The following is a 19857-nucleotide window of genomic DNA, read 5'->3' as shown; positions in this document are numbered from 1 at the left end:
GTGAATGGGTTGGAGTGAATGGGTTGGATTGAATGTGGCTCGAGGATTTAACCCGGCAGCTGTTGGCCTGGCTGGTATCAGAATGGCTGGTGGCTCTTCCCTGGGCCTCACTGGAGGCATCCTTGGTGGAGTTTGGGCATCTGTCTGTCTTTTTCAAAAGTGGAGCTTGTTGGTTTGCCAAAAGTAGACGGCCGCCGAGTTAACTCTTGGTCGGAAGGGGGAGGTCCCTATACGTTTGGTACCATTGTAAGATTTAATGAGGTTCGTTTCAAAGATCCTTTGGTTCTGGGCTCCCGTCTCTAGCCTGGGCTCTGCTCAGGCCTCCTTTCTCCGACTGCCGAGGCCCTTCCTCGTTCTCTGTACCCCATCCTTCCCGCTTAGCCCTTCAGGGCGTGGAGTTCTGGTCCAGTCTCAAGTGCAGCTGCATTTTTGAAGGATTCCCCTGACTCTCCATACATCAGGACCCTCTCATTACACGTCCATTATTGCCCCTTTCTCTTTTACCAACCGTTCTTGGGTGTCTACTCGGAGGCCTGTAGCCTCACTTTCGTTCTTGTGCAGCATGGCTAAGAGTCGTTAAATGTTTCCTGCTCACCTGTTAGCTCTAAATAAGGAGGATGTCAATACTTTGCAATACGTGCATCCTGTCCAAGACCTATCAGAGAAGTGACACGTATTGCCATGATAAGTAGAGTGAACGGAGAGACTCTTTCATATCCTAAGGATTCATGGAGAGGAAGTGATCTCATTTCTGGGCTATTAAGTAACATGCTCTCCTGGGCTAAGGGGTCCCTTTCCACTTCCTCAAATATTATCTGCAGAGGATGAGGACCTTCGGGGTACAGAGTTAGGTGGATGGATGGTGATTTTAACATCTGACGTTCTGGGTCAAAGAGAATAAATTAGGGTAAGAGCTGGAGGGTGGGATGTGCAGTTACCCACACGCTCCTGCGGAGGGAGCTGGGGCCGGGATGTGGGGGCACGCCCCCTCCAGAGTTCCACGTGCCCGAACTGGAAGTTGATTCCTTCAAAGTTTGGTTTCCATTCTGGGTAGAACAACTGTAATTGAGGAGGGGGAAGAGGAAGCCTCCTTCTGTCTCTCAGCCAGACCTCCCCACAAATGTCTCATTTATACACAGGCCTCAAGTCAAGGTTGAGAGTGGAAATCCACAGCTGTCAAATACCAGTTTTGCCTAAAACTATAACAGCCCCGTGGAGACCATCGGAAGAGCTGCCTGCTCCCTCATGCCCTCCTCCTGCGGGCGGTTCTCTATTCAATCCAGGAGCATGAAGGCATATGGAAGAGGGAATGGGCTTCGAGCTCAAACAAGCCTGGTTCAACCCTGGCTCTGCCTTTTGTTCTTTCTTCGATATGGCAATTGGTTGACTCAGGATTTTGAGGCTGTGTCCCGATACATAAAATGGAGACCCAGAGGGTTTTTTGTGGCGACGAGATGAGGTGGTTTAGGTGCCAGTGCCTGGGGTGGGCCCTCCATCCCCTTCCAATGAGTTCCTCCTCGGTTGGATTGTCTTCTAATGATTCCGTCCCCATCTCTCGTTACCTTTTATTTCTGTGGGCAGGAAGTGCTTGAACCCCGCACACCCCGAACCCCTCTATCCCACCCAAAGGAAGAGAGGGCTCTGAAGCTGAGCTGAGGGGAGGGTTTTGCACAGCTCCCAGGGGGCACGTTTGGACGGTGGGAGAGCTGCTGGAAACACGCAAGCTGGATCTCCTTGTTGTAGACCTTTTAGCAAGCAGTTTTGTTACTTGAATTTGTACTATTTTAAGTCCCTAGAACACCAGATGCTCCCATGTTCAAAGGCTTCCAGAAGTACGCAGGCTTTTGCCAACAGAAATTGGCCTTGAAGGAGTAGAGCGGGTGGGGCCACCCATGAATAATAGAGAAGCTAGCAGCCTCAGAGCTTGGCTACCAGAACTGAAAACACTTCAGCCTGTCCACTGGGAACCTGGAGACGTACCTCCCGGAAAGGGCTGCAGCTTCCGCCAGCCCTTTTGTCTTCGTTCCCCTTGCCACCCACTTTTTCTCCTTTTGGCCAGTCAATATGGTTACATGTCTACACTGGCAGTTTGTTTGATAAAATACTAGCGCTGTGCGTGCGTGTGTGTGTGTGTGTGTGTGTGTGTTTGGGAGGGGTCTCGCTGCCCCTGACTTAGTTACTCAGAGCCAAAGAACCTTAGGTTGCAAGTTTTGTCCCCACACAGACCAGTTATCCTCTTACTAAGCATAAACACAGTTTCTAAGCACTACTGACCTTTGGTCTTAGCCAGCTGGTTTGCAAATGTGGTCTGTCTTCCTCAAGGGAGATGAGGCGGTCCATCGCCACTTCTGTAAAACTCAACTCCCAAACGTACCTTCTTTATCAAAAAATAAGGGAACTCAGAGTTTTCTCAGAGAGCAGAGACCTTTCCTATTTTGTAGATGGTGCAAACAACAGAGATTTGCCTCTCCCAGGACTTTCAGATCATGTGTTCATGGCCTCCTGAGTTTGGGTGCCATTTTGTCCACCCATCCATGCCTCTCATTTTCTTTTCATGACGGAACCCTCTGCTCCATATACCTTTGTCTTTCTTGCTTCTGAGCCTTTGCTCTGGGTGTTTCCCTGCCTGGAACTCCCTTTCCCTTTCTGCCTGCCCAAATCAACGTTCTTTCAAGGCCCTGCTTCAGTCCTGCCTGAGTGGATTATTTCTCCCATCTTCCCGGATGTCTCTACACTTACCAGATTTTATCTCCTCATGTTCTCTGTTTGTTTTATGAGTGTGAGGCTTTATTTTCTCCAAGAGATCTTAAGCTTTTAGAGATCCTGCTTTGTGTGTCTTTTCTTTACATCTCTCCTGCGACCACGTGGGTCCATCCCTTGTTAAATAGGATTCCTGGAAATGGCGTGGAACAGCATGTACCGGGAGGCCTCCAGTTCGGGTCCTACCATGCCTTGGCCGCATAAGTTCTGGCTGACGGAGTTTCTGCTCTCTCCCCAGATGTAGACATTTATTCTCATGTGCTCAGGGACCAGTAGAGGCTTAGCTCAAACTCCAAATAAGACCCAGTCCCTGTCCTTAAAGAGCTGTAGTTTAGTTGGGGGGGTAAGCTGTGTAAACAAAAGGTGACAATATTTTCTGACACCCAGGCAATACCAGGCGTGCCTTTGTTCCTGTGCCCCCTGGAGAGGGACATTTACACCTTTGTCTCCCTATCTAGAACGTGAGCTCTCCGAGGGTGAGCTGTATCTCATTCATGTCGGAGTCTCTAGCTTCTAGTCCTAGTACGTGGGGGACACGGAATAGATATTTGAGTCTGCTGAGCGAGAGAGCTGATAAACAAACGAGGGAATGTACCCCGCATCACAGGCGTCTACGTCTCTATGTCTCTACGTCTCTGCGTAGAGAGAAGAGGTACGAAGAAGACAAAGAGCGGGTGAGTTGGTAGCCGCTTTTTGAAGAAAGACTAGGAGGCTGCTGAACAGACCAGAGAGGAAGGGCATTCCAGGAAGAGGAGACAGCGAAGGCAAGGACACCAAGGTGTGAAGTCCTGGGTCAGAGAAACCACCTGGTGTGCAATGGCTGCAGAAGGGCACGGGGCGGAGAAGAGAGGTGAGTAACGATGAGTCCCTTCCTTGGTGGTTTCTCATCGGGCAGCTGGGTGCTCTGCAGATCCTGAGACCAGCATTTCCTCCTAAGCTTGTCCCTGCTTACCAATCCCTTCTCCCCAACCCCCGAACCTGGCTTCTCACCGCCCATGGCTCACGGGATGCCACCCTTTTAATACGAGTTGAAGTCAGGACTTTAATGTGCTCAAGAATCACCCGGAGATCTTATTAAAAATGCAGATTGTGGTTTCTTGGGTGTGAGGTGCGGCCTGGGAGTCTGCATTTCTAAGGAGCTCCCATGTGATGCTGAGGGTGCCGGTCCAAGGACCAACCACACTTCGAGAAGTCAGGCTTTCAGGCGAACTACCTAGGGAGGCTCTCGGTTGCCTCAGTGAGGCATTCCAGGGGCGAAAGGAAACCACCTTCCTTTGGGTTATTTAGAACACCGCTTCTCCCAGCAGGGTAGGTGATTGAGTGTTGCCCAGTAAAAAGTTAGGGGTAAATGGCACCGGGTAGAAATGCCAAAAGCAGGGCTTCACTCCTCAAATAGCCCGTCTTTGATACTGGTGTCTATACTCTGCAAAATACCTCTTTGAGTTTCAGCTTCCCAGCCTTTCACTGGCGCCTGGGGAAGCTTTACGCTTTTGGCGCAAACGGGCCTTGGGAGGCCCGAGTGAGCCATGAACGGTTGCCAGGCCTGTCTCCTCCCGCGGGACCCTGCCACAGGCCACCGCCCCCCTGATCTCGTTTGACCCTGAGTCCTGGAGGACTGAGTCGCTCAAAGGCCGTCCTGTTATAAATCACGCACCTGGTTTCTCTTAGCCACATTTTGGAGAGAAGCAGAGAGACGCGTCTTATCTTCTGTCCCCAGCCAGGATAGAAGTTTCTGGTCCCTGTGTGAGACCCAATGAGCTGAGTAAGCTGCTTCCCTGAGCCTCCCGGGCTCCCTCGACTGCATTAAGGAAAAGGAGGAGGCCGGCTACGTCAAACCAAAACTCTCTGGCTGACATGTGCCTGCGGCAGCACGGGTGGCTGAGTGGCTGTTCCGCAGACACAGACCGGGACCGGCAGAGTGCAGGCCCCGGGCTGGTGGCGCTGGTGGCGAGGTCTCTCCCTCCTCTCCCTCCCTGCACACCTAGGAGCCCGGCCCCTGCAGCAAGGAGGCCCAGGCCAAAGGGCAGCAGGGATGGGGACCGGCCGTGGCCAATGGAGGACAGTTTTCCCTAGGCGACCTCTCCTCTCTCTCTACCCCTCTGCCTCCAGCGACTGGCACCCAACCCTGGCCACCTGGCCTCTCCCAGCCTAGCGGCTGCGGCTAGATTTTCCTGCCAAGCGCTGCTCCGAGCTCCCATTCGGTTCCTCCACACCCTGCTTGGGGCACCTTCCTCTTGCATCCTATGCAAAGGTTTCTTGCTACGTCCCTTCCGGTCTTCGGTCTTCTCTTTCCCACGTCTCCGAACAACCCGAGAGAAGGACTTGCATCTCCACGGTGGGCCATGTAGAGTACCGGGAGAACCCAGTGTTTCACACAGGCCTCAGCTTGCGTCCTGCCTCTGCCTCTGCCCTTGATGACCATACGTAAACTGGGGTGGGTTCGGTTCTGTCCGCCGCAGCGACGGGGCCTGGGACAGGTGGCAGTCCAGAGCTGATGGCCAAGAAAGAATTCTCGAAACGTCTTCGGTGCCAGAAAAGGTGACTCCGTTAAAGCACGGGGATGGGACTCTGGGCAGAAAGAGCTGCCCCGGGACCGTGAGGAGAGACTGATTATAGACTTGGGAGCCAGGGGAGGCAAAGGCAAGGGGGAGTTTCCAAAGTTTATATACTAAAGAAGACTCACAGGAGAGCGGAGGCCTAGCTATTGTCAAGCTCAAGTCGTTTTTCCCTCTAGCCAAGCATGAACCTTAAGACAGAAGGGAGTTCCTGGAGGCATGTTCTACTCCGCCTGCCTCAAGTATTTATCAATGGGCTGCAGGTTATAAGGGAATTTAATTTTTTTAATGTATTTATTCTGAGAGACAGAGCGCTAGCAGGGGAGGGGCAGAGAGAGAGGGAGAGAGAGAATCCCGAGCAGGCTCCGTGCTGTCAGTGTGCAGCCCTGTGTGGGGCTGGATCCCATGAACTGTGAGATCATGATCCAAATCAAGAGTCGGATGCTTCACCGACTGAGCCACCCCGGCACCCCCAGGACATTTAATTTTATCTGCCATTTCCTTCTGCCTCTGTTTCCCACATCATCAGTTTCCTAATTTACAGTGAAAAAAAGAGAAGAAGAAATCACCTGGCCCAGAGTTACAGTTCAGTTGAGATGTCACATGTAAAGTTCTTGGCGCAGAATTAGTGCATAAGGATTTTATTTTTTTTTTATTTAATTTTTTTTTTAACGTTTATTTATTTTTGAGACAGAGAGAGACAGAGCATGAACGGGGAAGGGGCAGAGAGAGAGGGAGACACAGAATCTGAAACGGGCTCCAGGCTCTGAGCCGTCAGCACAGAGCCCGACGCGGGGCTCGAAACCACAGACAGTGAGATCGTGGTCGGATGCTCAGCCGACTGAGCCACCCAGGCGTCCCAGTGCATAAGGATTTTAATTGCTTCCTCTTGCCCATGGCCCAATGGCCCATCACAAGTGTGAGGGACTGCCACACAGGAGTCTTTGTTCTACTTAAATGTCTCCCCAGAAGAGCTGGGGCCACCTGCTGTGTTCAGGGCCATCTTGGGACTTCACCCCAAGTTCTCCTCCTTGTTGATTTTTGCCTTCCTTTTCCAAAAGTTTTCAAACATACACATCAGAAGAGAGACCTGTACAATGAGCCCTTTGCAACGGTCGCCGGTTTCAATAATCAACAGCGATGTCCTGTCTTGTGTCACCTCCCCCATTTTTTTTCCCCCTGGTATATCTTAAAGCAAATTCCAGTCACCGTATCATTTCACCTATAAACACTCCAGTATGTATAACAGATAAAGATGTGCAAGAACAAAACCACAATATTGTTACCACATTCAACAAAATTAAGAAATATTATTATTTAAAAAAATTTTTTTTAATGTTTATTTATTCTTAAGACAGAGACAGAGCGTGAACAGGGGAGGGGCAGAGAGAGAGGGAGACACAGAACCCGAAACGGGCTCCAGGCTCTGAGCTCTCAGCACGGAGCCCGACGCGGGGCTCGAACCCACGGACCGCGAGATCGTGACCTGAGCCGAAGTCGGACGCCCAACCGACTGAGCCATGCAGGAGCTCCAAGAATTATTATTAATATAATATAATACCCAGTCCATATTTATTTTTTCCCAATTGTCTCAAAAAATGTCTTTTCACTGTTGATTTGATCGGACATCAGGGTTCCCAAAGGTTCGTATTACATTGGACTGTAAAGTCTCAGGTGGTTTTGTATCAGCCTGTTTTGACGTGTTTTGTTTTCAGTGGAAATGGTAGAAAAATGAGGAAGCCCTTACTTCCTGAAAGTCTCTCCAACTCACTTCCCTGAACCCTTTCCAAATAACACAAAACAAACATGTCCTTTTTTGGGTGTCTTTAAATGACAAAAAGAGCTCCCCCCCTTTACAGCAGTTTTGAAAGGAATGAGCTCCTCTAACAGCTTTCAAAACCCAACAATCATTCAGGAGGAGAAGAAGAAGAAGAAAAGCAGGATTTGCTTCAGTTCTTGTTTTTGAGGGGGAAAATTCCTGGGAACTTTGTCCTTTTCAGAAAGACTTTTTTTATGCCCTCCCACCTGCTTTTCAAAATCCACCAACCACAAAATTTACTCCATCCCCCCTTTTTCTCTCTCCCTTACACACTCCCTCTCTCTTTTTAGCAGCAACATATAAGCCGGCCATATTAGAGAGATGGAAATAAAGCTTCCTTAATGTTGTATGTGTCTTTGAAGTACATCTGTGCATTTTTTTTTAGCATCTAACCATTCCTCCCTTGTAGCCCTCGGCCCCTCAAACCACCCTCTCCCATATCCCACCCGACTAACATCTCAGTCTCTGAAAATGCACAGAGATGCCTGGCTACCTCGCCCTGCCTTCAGTCTCACGGGGCTCAGTCTCTTTTTCTCTTTGGGTAAGTTAGACGACACATTTGCATGCTCCTGAGGGTCCAGAAGTGTAGCCGCAGCTGGAAGAGGGTGGGGGCTGGGGGGCAGAAAAGAAGACATTGCTTGAGTTTCCCTTCTTGTCCTTGGGAAGGGAGGTACCGGGGGACCGGGGGAGACATTGCTGAGGACTGCATAACGCGGGTATGACTTGGCCACAGAAATGTTGGGTCGGGGGATCTGAGTGTTCCTTGGGGGTGACAGTTATCACAGGGGGTGGTTTTTCTTTGGATTTCCCTAAAACGGACTTATGTGGGGGTGGGGGCAAAAGATAGGTTGATCTGCCAAGTCTCCTCGTGGATTTTTTTTCAGCTGCTGCAAATGTGGGGTCCTGGGCCTTAATGCTCCCTTAAGGGGCTTCTTTTGTGGACCTTGATCTTTGGAAGCCGGTGGATTTAGGATATTAGGAAAGAATGCTTGGGGGAGCCGGGGGTAGAAAGTTGAGTCTGGGTCTTGTTTCCTGGAAATCTGTACCATTGATTTGTTGAAATGTGTGGGGGTGCAGGTGGCAAGTTGGCTTGGGGTATGGTCTCTGTATTGGGAAGACACTTTCTCAAGCTGATGGTGGCCTCTGACTTGGGCCAGATGGAGTGGGGGAGGGGTCAGGTGAAGGACTCAGGAAAAAAAGAAAAAGAAGAAGAAAAAAAAAAAAGGAACTCATAGGCTGAGTGTGGCTTCAAGACCAGCCCAGCCTTGGAGACTGCCATGTCAAGTGATCCAAATGTTAATTTCTTACTTGACCCCTCATGACTTCCTGGTGAGGAGGTGGGCTCCAAAGTGATTTGCAAGCCTGCTTTGTGGGTAGTTTCATTCTTGCTCCTAAACTTACTCATTGCTGGTGTAGCAGTTGGTCAAGTCCAAGGATTGTCAGTGGGGATATCCCCAATCGCAAAATCCCTCTTCTTCCCTCCCTCCCTCCCTCCTTCCCTCCCTCCCTCCTTCCCTCCCTCTCTGTTTCTCTGTTTCTTGGTTTGCTGTGTTGGATATTGGGCAAGAGTGCTAGACAGAGACAACACAGAGCCCCTGGCAGCTTGTATGATATGGCCTATTGGCTTTGCTGAGTTACTGGGCATATTAACAACAGAGCAGGAATGTTATGGAAGCTCGGGCAGTACAAAGAGGGTGAGCCTGGGAATCAGATCTGGGTTTAAAGCCATCTTGGCCATTTACTTCATGAGCATAGGCAAGTGACTAGACCCTCCTGAGCTTCAGTTCTTTCATGGGTAAACTGGAGAGGGCCTGGGTGTGTTTTGTGAGTCTGGCACAAAGCAGGTGCTCAATAATAGCTGAACTTTGTGAATGTTTTCAAGCACCCGCGCGCTGTGTGTCTTATTTAGTCTTCGCGATAATCGGTAATCATGCGAGGTAGACACTGTTATGATCCTCCTGTGACAGATGACGAAACAGGCACAGAGAAATTAACCAAATGACTGAAATTAAATAACTTGAAGTCACACGACTAGAATAAGACGAGCTGAGATTTGAACCTTTTGTCTGACTACGGGTACTTAGTTGTTGAGTTCTACTGCCCCCAATGTTCAAGAAGCGGTACTGCTATATTAATAATTGATCAAAGAATCTCCATCAAGTGCAGGCAAAAAGATGAGGAATTGGGTGGATGGCCTGTGTGCAAGGAGCCAGGGATGGAGGACAGGTGACTCCTTTTGGAGTTAAGGAGAGCTTCCTGCAGGCGGGGGCAGTCTTGTGAGAGTGAAGAAAGGAAGGCGGCTCTGGGACCAGGACCAGGGTGTGTCTTAGGGGAGGATGGGGTCTGGAGGGAAGAGGTCAGGGAGTGGGGGTTGTGAGGTCGTGGTGGGAGGAAGCTAGAGCCTTGGCGAACCTGGGTAGTAGAGAATGCAGGAATGGGGATCTTGAACTCGAACTTGACTGATGCTAAGATGGGGTATGCTCTGGCATTCCCAGGCTAAGGGGTTCAGGTGGAAGATGGAACTTTGGCGGTTGTAATGGCATCGGTCTCCAAGATGGAGGAACAAATGACAAGGGAGGGGCCGCATCAGGGGCAGGGTTTGTGAGAATGACTATACAGCTGGTCACGGGGAAGGGGACCAGCTGGGCAACCTGCTGCACACACAACAGAAACAGGTGGGACTAGTTTTTAGCTAGACGCAATCCACGTGACTGGACTTCCCAGAGTTTTTCTTAAGACCATTGGCTCCGCAGCCCCAGCCCGGTTACCAAAGTCTGGGTTATGTTAGGCAAGGCCTAGAAAGTGGAGTCTGGTCCTCAGTCACGCCCGCTGCACTTTGCTGCTGGGGGCAGGGATCCAGACACAGAGGGGAGAGTGCCTTTCCTTCCTTGTGCAGACTTTTACGGAGTGCCCATCTGTGTGTCACACACTGTTCTGGGTCCGGGGATACCAAGATGACTAAAAATCAGCCCTGGAGCCTCCTGAGAGACACAGGCACATAAACAATAACAACGCCACATCATAGGTGCTGTCATAATAATAACAATCATAACAACGATAGCAATAACAGCAGCTAAACTTTGTCAAGCGCTGACTACGTCCCAGGCAGCTGTGAGCTTTACATGTTAGCAAGCCACTTACTCCTCACGGCAGCCCTAGGAGCTAGGTTCTGTTATTGCCCCCCCCCTTTTAACAGATGAGAAAACCGAGGTCTGGAAGGTTAACTACCTCGCCTGAGATCAGACCACTTGGCCACTAGTCCATTCTGCCTCCCGGTCATGTACAAGTGGAAGCGGTAGGGACGGGGGCCGCTGCCGCGGAGGTATGCCTTATAAGCCGGGAAGTGTAGGCTATGCAAGGGGTGTAGAAGGGTGAACGAGTTTCCCGAACGGAATTAAAAACGAATGTAAGAGGCCTGGAGGGGTGAGAGAAGGTGGAGTTGCTGGGAAAAGTAAGAAGTCAGGGGTCACTGAAGTGGAGGAAGCATGGAATCAGGAGCTGGCGGGAGAGGAGGCCAGGACCTAGGTTGGCCCCAGATGGCAAAGGGCTTGGAAGCTGTGCCCAGGAGCCTGCGCGTGATCCCGAAAGCAACAGGGAGCCAGCGGAGGGGTGATGAGGACAGCTTGCTCATGCTGTGCGGGGGCAGGGGTGGGGGGTGGCTTAGACTGGGCTTGGAGTGGGAGATCCTGGCACGGCGAGGGGGGAGGGTCTGAATGCAGGAGGCAGGATCTGGGTGCCACGCTCTCCTGGGATGCAGGGGCTGCCCCGGGAGACAGTGTGCTCAGAAGGTTGGGGGGACACATTCTCTACTTAGACACATTCTCTCTCTTTTAAGCAAGAAGAAAATAAACCTACCTCATGGGGGCTGGAAAGAGGGTTGGAAAGAGGAGTGGGAGAATTCACTTCTGTCTTTGCAGGAGACAGGGCTCAGCCGGAGGTGAGCAAATTTTTGTGATCTCTGAGAGATGGGTCAGTTAGAACAGTCGATAACAGCGGGCCTGGGGTGCCCAGATGCGCCCTGGAGAAAACGGGGAGGGCTGGGCACCGGAACTAAGACCAGAAGCCACATCCTTACCGTACCCCTGTTGATCCCCATTTCCTTTCTGTGAGTTGGTAATCACGAGACCCAGACCTGGTCTCAAGTGGGGCAACCAGGAGGACTGGGCTTCCTTGTATGGAGATTCCTTTAAATAGGCCCATTCTCCTCTGGCCAGCCTGCCCCGAGCTGGGGGCTGGCAGTTTGGGGCGGGGTCTGCCATGGAGACGGCAGGAAGCCTGGTCCCTGGCTGTGTCACACCCTCACCCAGCCCCAACCCCTCACCCCTGTCTGGAACCTTGGCAGCCTGGGTTCAAATTGAGCTTTGCCACTTACTAGCTATACACTTGGGCTATTCACGTAACTTCTCTCTGCTCAATTGCATATTCTGGAAAGTGGGGTGGTATTAGGGTTATTGTACGTATCTAATGAGGCCTGCGTGCATCTTATGAGGAATGCATAAAACAGCATCTGGCCTGCGGTAAATAAGCACTTTGTTATTGTGAAATCCTTTCTGTGGCCCTAGTTGTGGACTCGGCTACTTTCTGGAAGCAGCAGAATTTATCAGGATTTTGCTCACAGCTCTGACCTTGTTGCACGATGGCTCCCTCGTCTTTAATGGGAGCCTGGATCCGTGAAAAGCCTAAAGCCCCGGTGGGGACTCAGGCTGAGGTGGGCGCCTTGGAGTCAGGAACCACCTTCTGGCCCCGGCTTGTCCCTGGCTTTCACTGATTTGGTGATCCCATCCCTCTCTCTGCTGTTGGGACTTGCTAGATTTCTCTGACCACTAGAGGGCACGCGTGTTCCTCCCGGCGCCTGCTGCAGGGGTGCGGGAGAGGGACCCTGCATTGCACCTCTGCTCCCCTCCTGCCAGCCAGAAAAGGCCTCCCCACAGCTCTGTCCTTCCATGCGGCAGGGTGCTGGCTCCTTCCCCATGGAGGGAGCTTCCCTGTGGCGTTCAAGTTCTAATCTGAGTGATGTGGGCTGGGGTGGGAAAGGGGCCAGGGATAGGTCAGCCCGATTCACAGCACCTGGTTTCTGGGGCCACCTGGAGGCTCTTTTGGGGGTAGGGGGCCCTGGGAAGGTAGCAGAACTTGGAAGGGGCTAGAGAAGCAGGGCCGTCCTCGGATAAGAGGTAAGCTCAGGACAAGGCCCTGCCAGGTTCCTTCCCTGCAGATCTCTCTGCCTCTGCAGAGCGGGGGCGGCAATGGCATTTTCTGCACACCTCCTCCTTGCCCGGTGCTGTGCTAGGTGCTTTCATAATGGTGATGAAAGCGGGGATGGGGGAACAGGGCTTTGTTCTTCTCAGCCGGCCCACCCTGCGTCCCCAGCTCGGATTCCCCTGGTGAGTATTCAGCCCACACCCCGAAGCCTTGGCCTTGCAGGGGGCTCCGCACCCCTAATCCCTCCACCGAAGGCTCAGTCGTGACCTCTATGGCCAGCATTTTATTGCATTTCCTGCTCGTCAGCGTCCCGCCCACGAGCCCCGGCCATTGCATCCTAAGGGATGGGCTGAACAGAAGGCTTCCAGGCTGCGGTGCGGCTGCTGGTGTGGTGGGGCCCGGCAGGTCTGTGCTATACAGCAGCGTGAAAAACAAGGGCCCTGCAGGGCCTCCGCTGCCGGGCCTGGGCTGTGTGCCAGACCTGGGGGAACTCCAAGGGGCTGCCCTCTGCCGGGAGGAGACTGTCCTGGAAGGCCTTCCTGTTTAGGGGGCAGAATTTGAGAATGTAGGATGACAGACTGTCCATCAATGCATTTACATGCAATTTACATTGCAGAATTTGAAAAATTATCGTGGCAACCCCAGGAGGTGGGTGTGGCCAGCCGTGTTTTGCAGAGCCGGGGACCGAGGCTTGGAAGGTGAAGGGGCTTGTCCACATTCTGCGAGCCGACTACAGGCAGCATGGGACCCCGTGTCTCACGGGGTCTCCTGGTCTATGCTACTCCTGTATCAGCAGCCGCCTAGCCACCCCTCTGCCCACGACTCCCTGCCCCCAGGCCCCTGGTGGCTTTGTATCTCACCCAAAGAAAATCCTAACTCTGAGTTCTGGCCCCCAAGGTTAAAGTTACATTATTATTTTTTTCTTTGTTAATGTCTGTTGCCTTCCCTAGGACACAAGCTTCATGTCGCAGCAGTGACGCTGCCTGTCACAGCAATGTCCCCTAGGGCCTAGGCTAAGTGCAGGGGCGGGCATGGTGGGTGGCTTATAAATATCAGGTAAATGAGTGAATGAATGGCTGATGCTGAACGTCACTGTTTATCCCCTCTAAAGAAGAGGAATCTTTGGGGATGACATTTTGACGATATTGGTGGAAAATCCAAGCCTTAAGGTCAGGACTAGGGCGAGGTGCCCACGGTGTGTGGTGTAAGGAGGCCTTTGCCTGATCCCGAGGGGGGGCGCCCCCTTAAATTTTGTGTCCCAGGCTTTCTGCCCTCTGAGGGTCCCTGCAGCTTCGGCTGGAAGGGCCTGGGTTCGCTCACCTCCCCCTAGACTCTGCTCTGCTTAGGATGTCTCAGTGGGACAGAACTTTCTCAGCCCCAGCACCCAGCTCCTCTGGGCCAGGTCTGGTGCTGCTTATCGGATGTGACAGAAACCTGCTGTTCCCACCCGGCCACCCCCTCAGCCTGTATCAGCTGCCTGCTGTGGCGTTTCCAGGCCTGACATCTCCCAAAGGGACTCCTGTCCTTGGAGACCCATCAGTTGGTCCCTTGGAATCGTACCTACTTTTCTGGGATGGCTCTAGCCTTCCGCTGCTTGTCTGCCTTCTTTCCTGTTTGCTAGGGGCCGGTGGGGGGTGGGGAGGATAAGCGGGGGGGGGGGGGGGGGGTGCGGGGGTTGGGCTGGAAACACTGCTTTCCTCCGACCTTGGGGTATAGAGAGCAAGGCCTTCTGAGTCTCCATCCATCCTCAAGGCTTTCCACCCCGTGGGGGACACTGGAGGGGCTTTGGCTCAGCAGAGACATCTGGAAGCGGTGGGGAAGGAGGTGAAAGCCGGGGTCGGCACAACGGAGCCCCTCGTCCGAGGTCTTCAGCTAGCAGGTGGCAGTGGTGGGACTAGGGCAGGACAGCCGGATGGAATGGCTGCATGACATGGTCCTGGGAAAGTCTCAGGGCCACTTGTCCGCCCCAGCCTCAACAGATGGTTCGGTTTCTCTCCACCCCAGCCTTGCTCTACCCAAGGGCCGCATCAGGTGCCCCTTATGAGCTTGGCCCACCTGACCCCACTCCCTAGTTTCAGCCAGAAGGGCCAGAGCTCTCTCCACGCCCACCTGGTGCGGAAGGCTTGCGCCCTGTCCCCGGCCCTGTCAGCCGGACTCCTTACCAGCTTGCGGCTTCATCCGCAGTGCCACCAGCGCGGAGCATGGAGATCACAGTACCTACCACCCTCAACGTCCTCAATGGCTCTGACGCCCGCCTGCCCTGCACCTTCAACTCCTGCTACACAGTGAACCACAAACAGTTTTCCCTGAACTGGACCTACCAGGAGTGCAGCAACTGCTCTGAGGAGATGGTGAGTCCTGGGAAGGAGGTGGGTGGGGGTGAAAGGGGAGGCAGGAGCCCTTGCGAGTGAAGCCCCCATTTCCCACCACCTGTCCCTGCACTGGATGACGACCCTGGTATTCCCGGGGACGGCGGGGGCGGGGGGGGGGGGGCTCTGTCTGCTCCGGAGGGCTTTGGCAGAAGGCGTGTCGTGCCGCCCGCGGGGGGCCCCGGGAGGGTGACAGAGACCTGGAGGTAACCGCCTCTCTTCCGGGAAGACAGGCGCATGGGGGTGGACCCCCCCCCCCCCCACTCTTCTCACACCTCCTCATGCATCCAGCTCCCCTCCTGCCCCTTGTCCTAGTTCCTCCAGTTCCGCATGAAGATCATCAACCTGAAGCTGGAGCGTTTCCGAGACCGCGTGGAGTTCTCGGGGAACCCCAGCAAGTACGATGTGTCGGTGACGCTGAGGAGCGTGCAGCTCGAGGACGAGGGCATCTACAACTGCTATATCATGAACCCGCCCGACCGCCACCGGGGCCACGGCAAGATCTATCTGCAGGTCCTCATGGAAGGTGAGGGGCGAGTGGGCAGAGCGGGGAGCCCGATCCCAGCCGGCCGCCCTCGGGGCGCCCTTGGAGAGCCCGTGCCCCTGCTGGGGCTTGTGCCTGCTGGGAGGCCTCCGCTTCTCTTCCGCTGCTCCCTGGGGACCGGGGCCGCGTCTCGGAGAGTCCTTACCGCGACCTCGGTCGCGATCATCATCCGAAAATAGCGGCTTTTCGTGCGTGGGGCCCTTGCTATGTCTCCGTGAGAGGGCTGACCTCGACGTGGGCGCTATCCCAGGTCATCGTCAAAAATGCCTCAGTGGGGGAGGCATCGTTACTGTCCCCATTTTACCGACGAGGAAACAGGCTGAGAGCAGATCAGTCAGTTACCTAAGGTCACACCATAAACGGAGAGTGCAGTTGGGACTCAGGTTTCGGTCGATTCGATCTCAAAATCCGTGGTCTTAAATCCTGCGTTTTACTGTCATCCCCTGGGGTTTTTAGGTGCCCCGGGGGATTTGGGGGCGGGCCCCGTGGAGGTCAAGGGCCTGGGTTGATTTTGCTTTTGACCAACGTCCTTTCCATGGGGAGCGCCCAGTCAGGACCACCCCGCACATACTGTGGGGAGCAGGGGGCGGCGGGGGAGGCCCCCTTTTCCAGCCCCGGGGCTCAGTGGGTCCGTTTCTTGTCCTCCAGAGCCCCCTGAGCGGGACTCCACGGTGGCTGTGATCGTGGGCGCCTCCGTGGGCGGCTTCCTGGCGGTGGTCATCTTGGTGCTGATGGTAGTAAAGTGCGTGAGGAGGAAAAAAGAGCAGAAACTCAGCACGGATGACCTGAAGACAGAGGAGGAGGGCAAGACGGACGGAGAGGGCAATGCGGACGATGGCACCAAGTAACGCGGCGGCCCGGCCGCCCCTCCCTCGCGTCCTGTCTTCTTCCCCCTGCCCCGCACCGTGTGCCCTGCCTGCCCTCTCTTGGTGTGCTTCTCTTGAACCAGGCTCCCAGTGCCGACCCGGGGCCCCCCGAGCCCCTCACTTCGCGTCCCCCACCCCGCACCAAGAGTGACCCACCTCTCTTTCATTCGGGGGAAACCTGCCATGGGGTGTGGGACACGTGGGCCCTGGGGGAGGGGGAAGTGGGCTCCAGACTGCCGGTCCCGGAGGGGAGGCAGGAGGCCTGTGTGAGGGTCCTGGAAAGAGAGGCGGGGAGGGTGGGCAGTGGCGGAGGGGGAGGTCAGCTGTCCAGCCTGCCCGGTTTGTGGACTGGTCCGGTGGGGCCTCAGGGAGGATCGGCGGGTGGCAGAGGGGCTTTCCTGTGCTGCCTCGAGAAAGCCTGGGCGGTGGCATCGCCGTGCTCCCCGGCTGCTCCAGGCCGGGTGGCCCGGTCAGGCTGGGGTGCCGATGGGTCCTGTCACTTGGGTGGAGGCCACGTTGAAGGGAGGACCGTGCATTTCCTGGGCACTGAAGGCAAGCAGGGGCTGGGGGCAGGTGGAGACGAGCCTCGGCCCAGGAAACTCTGCTCTTACCCCCTCTCCGTCCATAGCTGCTACCAGGGAAGCCTCGGGGGTTTTCTGGCAGCTGTCAATCCCTTGGGAGTTTTTGTGGGCATTGCACGGAGAGTCACTGAGCTGGGTCATGGGCGGGTCGTAGCGTTCCAGGTGGCGGTCATTTCCCACCATAGTCACCCACTAACAGGAGACAAATTTCGAAGCCGGCTAAGGTCTGAAGGGGCAGGGGCTCCATTGTGAAGTGGAGTTGGCCGCAGGCTGCCTTCTCCCACAGGCTGACCACCCTCACTCCTCCCAGGCCGGGAGCGGCCAAGGTGGGGGGCTGAGGAGGGGTGGGAGCCGTGATGGGGGAGCCGATGTGTAGAGTGGGGGCTTCATTCAGGCCTTCCATTCAAACTTTCCCAGTTAGCAGGGTTTGGGCTGGCTTTTGGTAGAAAACAGGGAAGGAAATGCCCTGAGGGAAGTGTGAGGGGGCTCCTGGAGCCTCTGAGATCCTGTGGTCGCTCCCACCCTTCCTGCCCCAGGGACTCCCTCTGTGGGGAAGAAAGTAGCGTTTATGGAGAGCCAACTTTCACTGCCATTATACTCACATCGGGAAGGGACTGATTATTTAAGCCTCAGGAGAGGGAGCGAGACAGAGAGAAGCTGCCGACGTGGACACTACCTTGGAAGACCCTCAGAGACCAACCAGGCAAGCCACTCACAACAAATGGGGAAACTGAGGTTCAAACTGGCAGAGACCGAGGGTCCCGCCATCTCCTCCTCTGGCTCCTCAGTCTCCAGTTTGACCCAACAGAGCCATAGTTTTCTGGGTGGGGAGAGCCTCTGCGGGCTGGTCCACGAGGGAGGCGAGGTGAGGGAGACGGGCTGTCCAGGCCTGCTGCTGTCCCAGGGCGGCAGCTTCAGGCTGTGATTGAGGCCGGGTGGGGGGGTGGCGGGATGGAGGGGTGGAGTGGGAGGGCAGAGCTGCTGGCAAGGCCCCACTCCTGCCCCCCTCCCCCCCACCCCAGGCTGACCTTCTTCAGCACTTCCCAGCCTTTCCAGGAGCTCAGAGGCCACCGAGGCGCAGGAAGTCAGTGCCCAGGGCAGGAATGAGTCTGAGGAAAGGAGGCGAGGACAGGACTGGGACAGTCTCGGGGACCATCCTCTGCCTCTCCCCATCAGATAGCCGTTTTGGGGCGAGAACGATATGGGAGGTTCCGTTTAATTCATTCCAATTCAGCATCCGTTCATTGAGCATCTCCCGTGTGCCCGGCACTGTGCCGGGCCCCAGGGAGGCACACGAAGCCATAGACGAGTTGGGAACTGCAGGTCAGCCCCGTGGGGGCCAAGACTAGTTTTTTTGTTTTGTTTTGTTTTGTTTTTGGGGTTTTTTTTGGTGCATCTAATTCCACCTGTGCAGCCACTGCTCCCAGGGCTGAAGTTGGAGAAGAAGGAAGAAAGTCCTGAATCCGGGCCCTGGGAAGGAAAGGAAGGATGGAAAGGGGGGAAAAGATACCGCAGGGAACAGGGTGGTAGACCAGGAAGAGTGGGCACAGCGTGGGGGACAGACAGCCTGAGTCAGGTGAGTCCAGCTCAGTACCTAACTGCCAATCAACACACTGCCAATGGGGGTGGGCTAAGCCACCAGGATGCCTGGGGCAGGCGGACACAGCCCATCCTTGGAGCCAACCAGCGAAGAGGGGAGCGACGGGTGGTGGGCACCCCATGCCAGCTGAGACCAAGGTGGCGACGCACTTCTGCAGCTTGCAGGTTTCACTTTTCGGCAACCCCTCAAGGGCTCTCCTCTCCCAGGACCAGTGAAAGCCTGTGCCGAGGATCAGAAAAGTGGGGCAGCTTTCTTTTTCCAGGACTCCTAACATTTAGGGGAGTTTTTGCACGATCCCCTAGGTTTCTTCTAAGAAGTCCCAGCTCTCTGTAAAGAAGCCCCAGACTTCCGGGTTCCTTCCTTGCAGTGCCCTGACCTAGTGGGGCCTCAGAGGCCCGAGCGGATGGAGGTGGGCGAGGAGCCACCTCTGCCCCAGGTGCCCACCCCCATGCGCCCTTTCTCCTGCAGCCGCTTAGAATCTCTTCCAGGGGCCTCCTCGAGCTGCCTCCCCCAGGGCGATGAGGTTGGGAACCAAATGGGGCTTCTGCACGAGTAGAGGTGGGAAACCGGTGACATGTTTCCATGGCTGCTATCTCTCTCTCTCCTGCTTTCTAGTTTCTACCAGCAAGCTGGTCCTCTCCCTGCAAAGCCCACTTCTGGCTGCGTGTTTCCGTCACTGCGCTCTCGGCTGGGTCCAGTCTCCTGTTTTTCTCAACCGCCCCTGCCTCTCCTGTTGTCTTGGAACTCCTTGTCTGTCTCGTCCTCCTAATTAAGGGCCCCTGTAAAGAGCTGGGCTGGCCGACCCATGGGATTTAGCTTATAAGAACAAAGTACAATTTTTTCAGGACTGAAATGCCTTGAGGTGCCTTGAAACTGGCTTTGAAAATAGCTGTCCGCCCCTTCGCTGGGGACTAATCACAGTGATTCCCAATTTATAAAAAGGAAAAGCTGATTAATTGGATTCGTTAAGTCCCCTTGGGGAAGCGGGGCTGGGAAGTATTTACAAGGTCAGGTTAAGCAGATGGACAATTGAGAATACTGGCCAGGTCACCAAAGACAGTCCCAGGCCATGGGAATGGCGTGGTGCAGTTAGATGGAGGGATGAATCCAGAAATTTCCCTTGCTACTTGTCTTAAGGATGGACAGCCTGTGTCTCCTGCTGTGCCTCTTGCTGATGTCTTCCTTTATTGAAGCTTGCTGATGCATTTGTACATAGTCTATATATAGGTATAGATATATTATATATATACAAATATACAACATCTCACTGCATCCACCCCACAAGTTATACTGGGTGTGGGGAGAGGGGAACAATCATTTCTCAATGTTTTGAGTTGATTCACCAAAGGCAAACTACAGAATGTTCTTCTAGCTCTTTGTGCACTTGGAGGAGAAAACCCAACTACTTAGGCACTTTCTAGGTTTCACGTGCCACCGGGTGGTTGGAAGGGGTGGTGGGGAGAAAAACTTCAACGGTCCTCGGGGGCCCAGCTGCCGCGTTTCTTTTGCAGTTTGTCTCATTGCTTGGATCTATTGGCTACAATAAACAGATCGTCTCCCTGAA

At 54.3% G+C, this 19857-nt stretch overlaps 1 protein-coding gene across 2 annotated transcripts; it reads left to right on the top strand.

Moving 5' to 3' along the window:
• The first annotated feature begins 6908 nt into the window (after window positions 1–6908).
• Window positions 6909–19857, top strand: SCN2B (sodium voltage-gated channel beta subunit 2). 2 transcript variants are annotated; one of them, XM_058686902.1, is made up of 4 exons: window positions 6909–7675; window positions 14518–14684; window positions 15018–15228; window positions 15895–19857. In XM_058686902.1, the coding sequence occupies exons 1-4, from the start codon at window positions 7606–7608 to the stop codon at window positions 16092–16094; spliced, it is 648 nt and encodes a 215-aa protein (XP_058542885.1). In that variant the 5' UTR covers window positions 6909–7605; the 3' UTR covers window positions 16095–19857. The 2 variants fall into 2 exon arrangements, with proteins under 2 accessions (XP_058542885.1, XP_058542886.1); XM_058686903.1 differs by lacking the exon at window positions 6909–7675 and adding an exon at window positions 7760–7850.

This window comes from Neofelis nebulosa, chromosome 10 (assembly GCF_028018385.1).
Source record: "Neofelis nebulosa isolate mNeoNeb1 chromosome 10, mNeoNeb1.pri, whole genome shotgun sequence".
NCBI lineage: Eukaryota > Metazoa > Chordata > Mammalia > Carnivora > Felidae > Neofelis > Neofelis nebulosa.
The sequence above is the reverse complement of the archived record's forward strand: the minus strand, read 5'-3'. Positions and strand labels throughout refer to the sequence as shown.

Bases quoted from the DNA above. Each gene is read 5' to 3' on its own strand.
- SCN2B (XM_058686902.1), top strand. From the start codon at position 7,606: ATGCACAGAGATGCCTGGCTACCTCGCCCTGCCTTCAGTCTCACGGGG. The intron at 7,676-14,517 runs GTAAGTTAGACG...CTTCATCCGCAG, and splicing joins CAGTCTCTTTTTCTCTTTGG to TGCCACCAGCGCGGAGCATG. The intron at 15,229-15,894 runs GTGAGGGGCGAG...CTTGTCCTCCAG, and splicing joins TCTGCAGGTCCTCATGGAAG to AGCCCCCTGAGCGGGACTCC.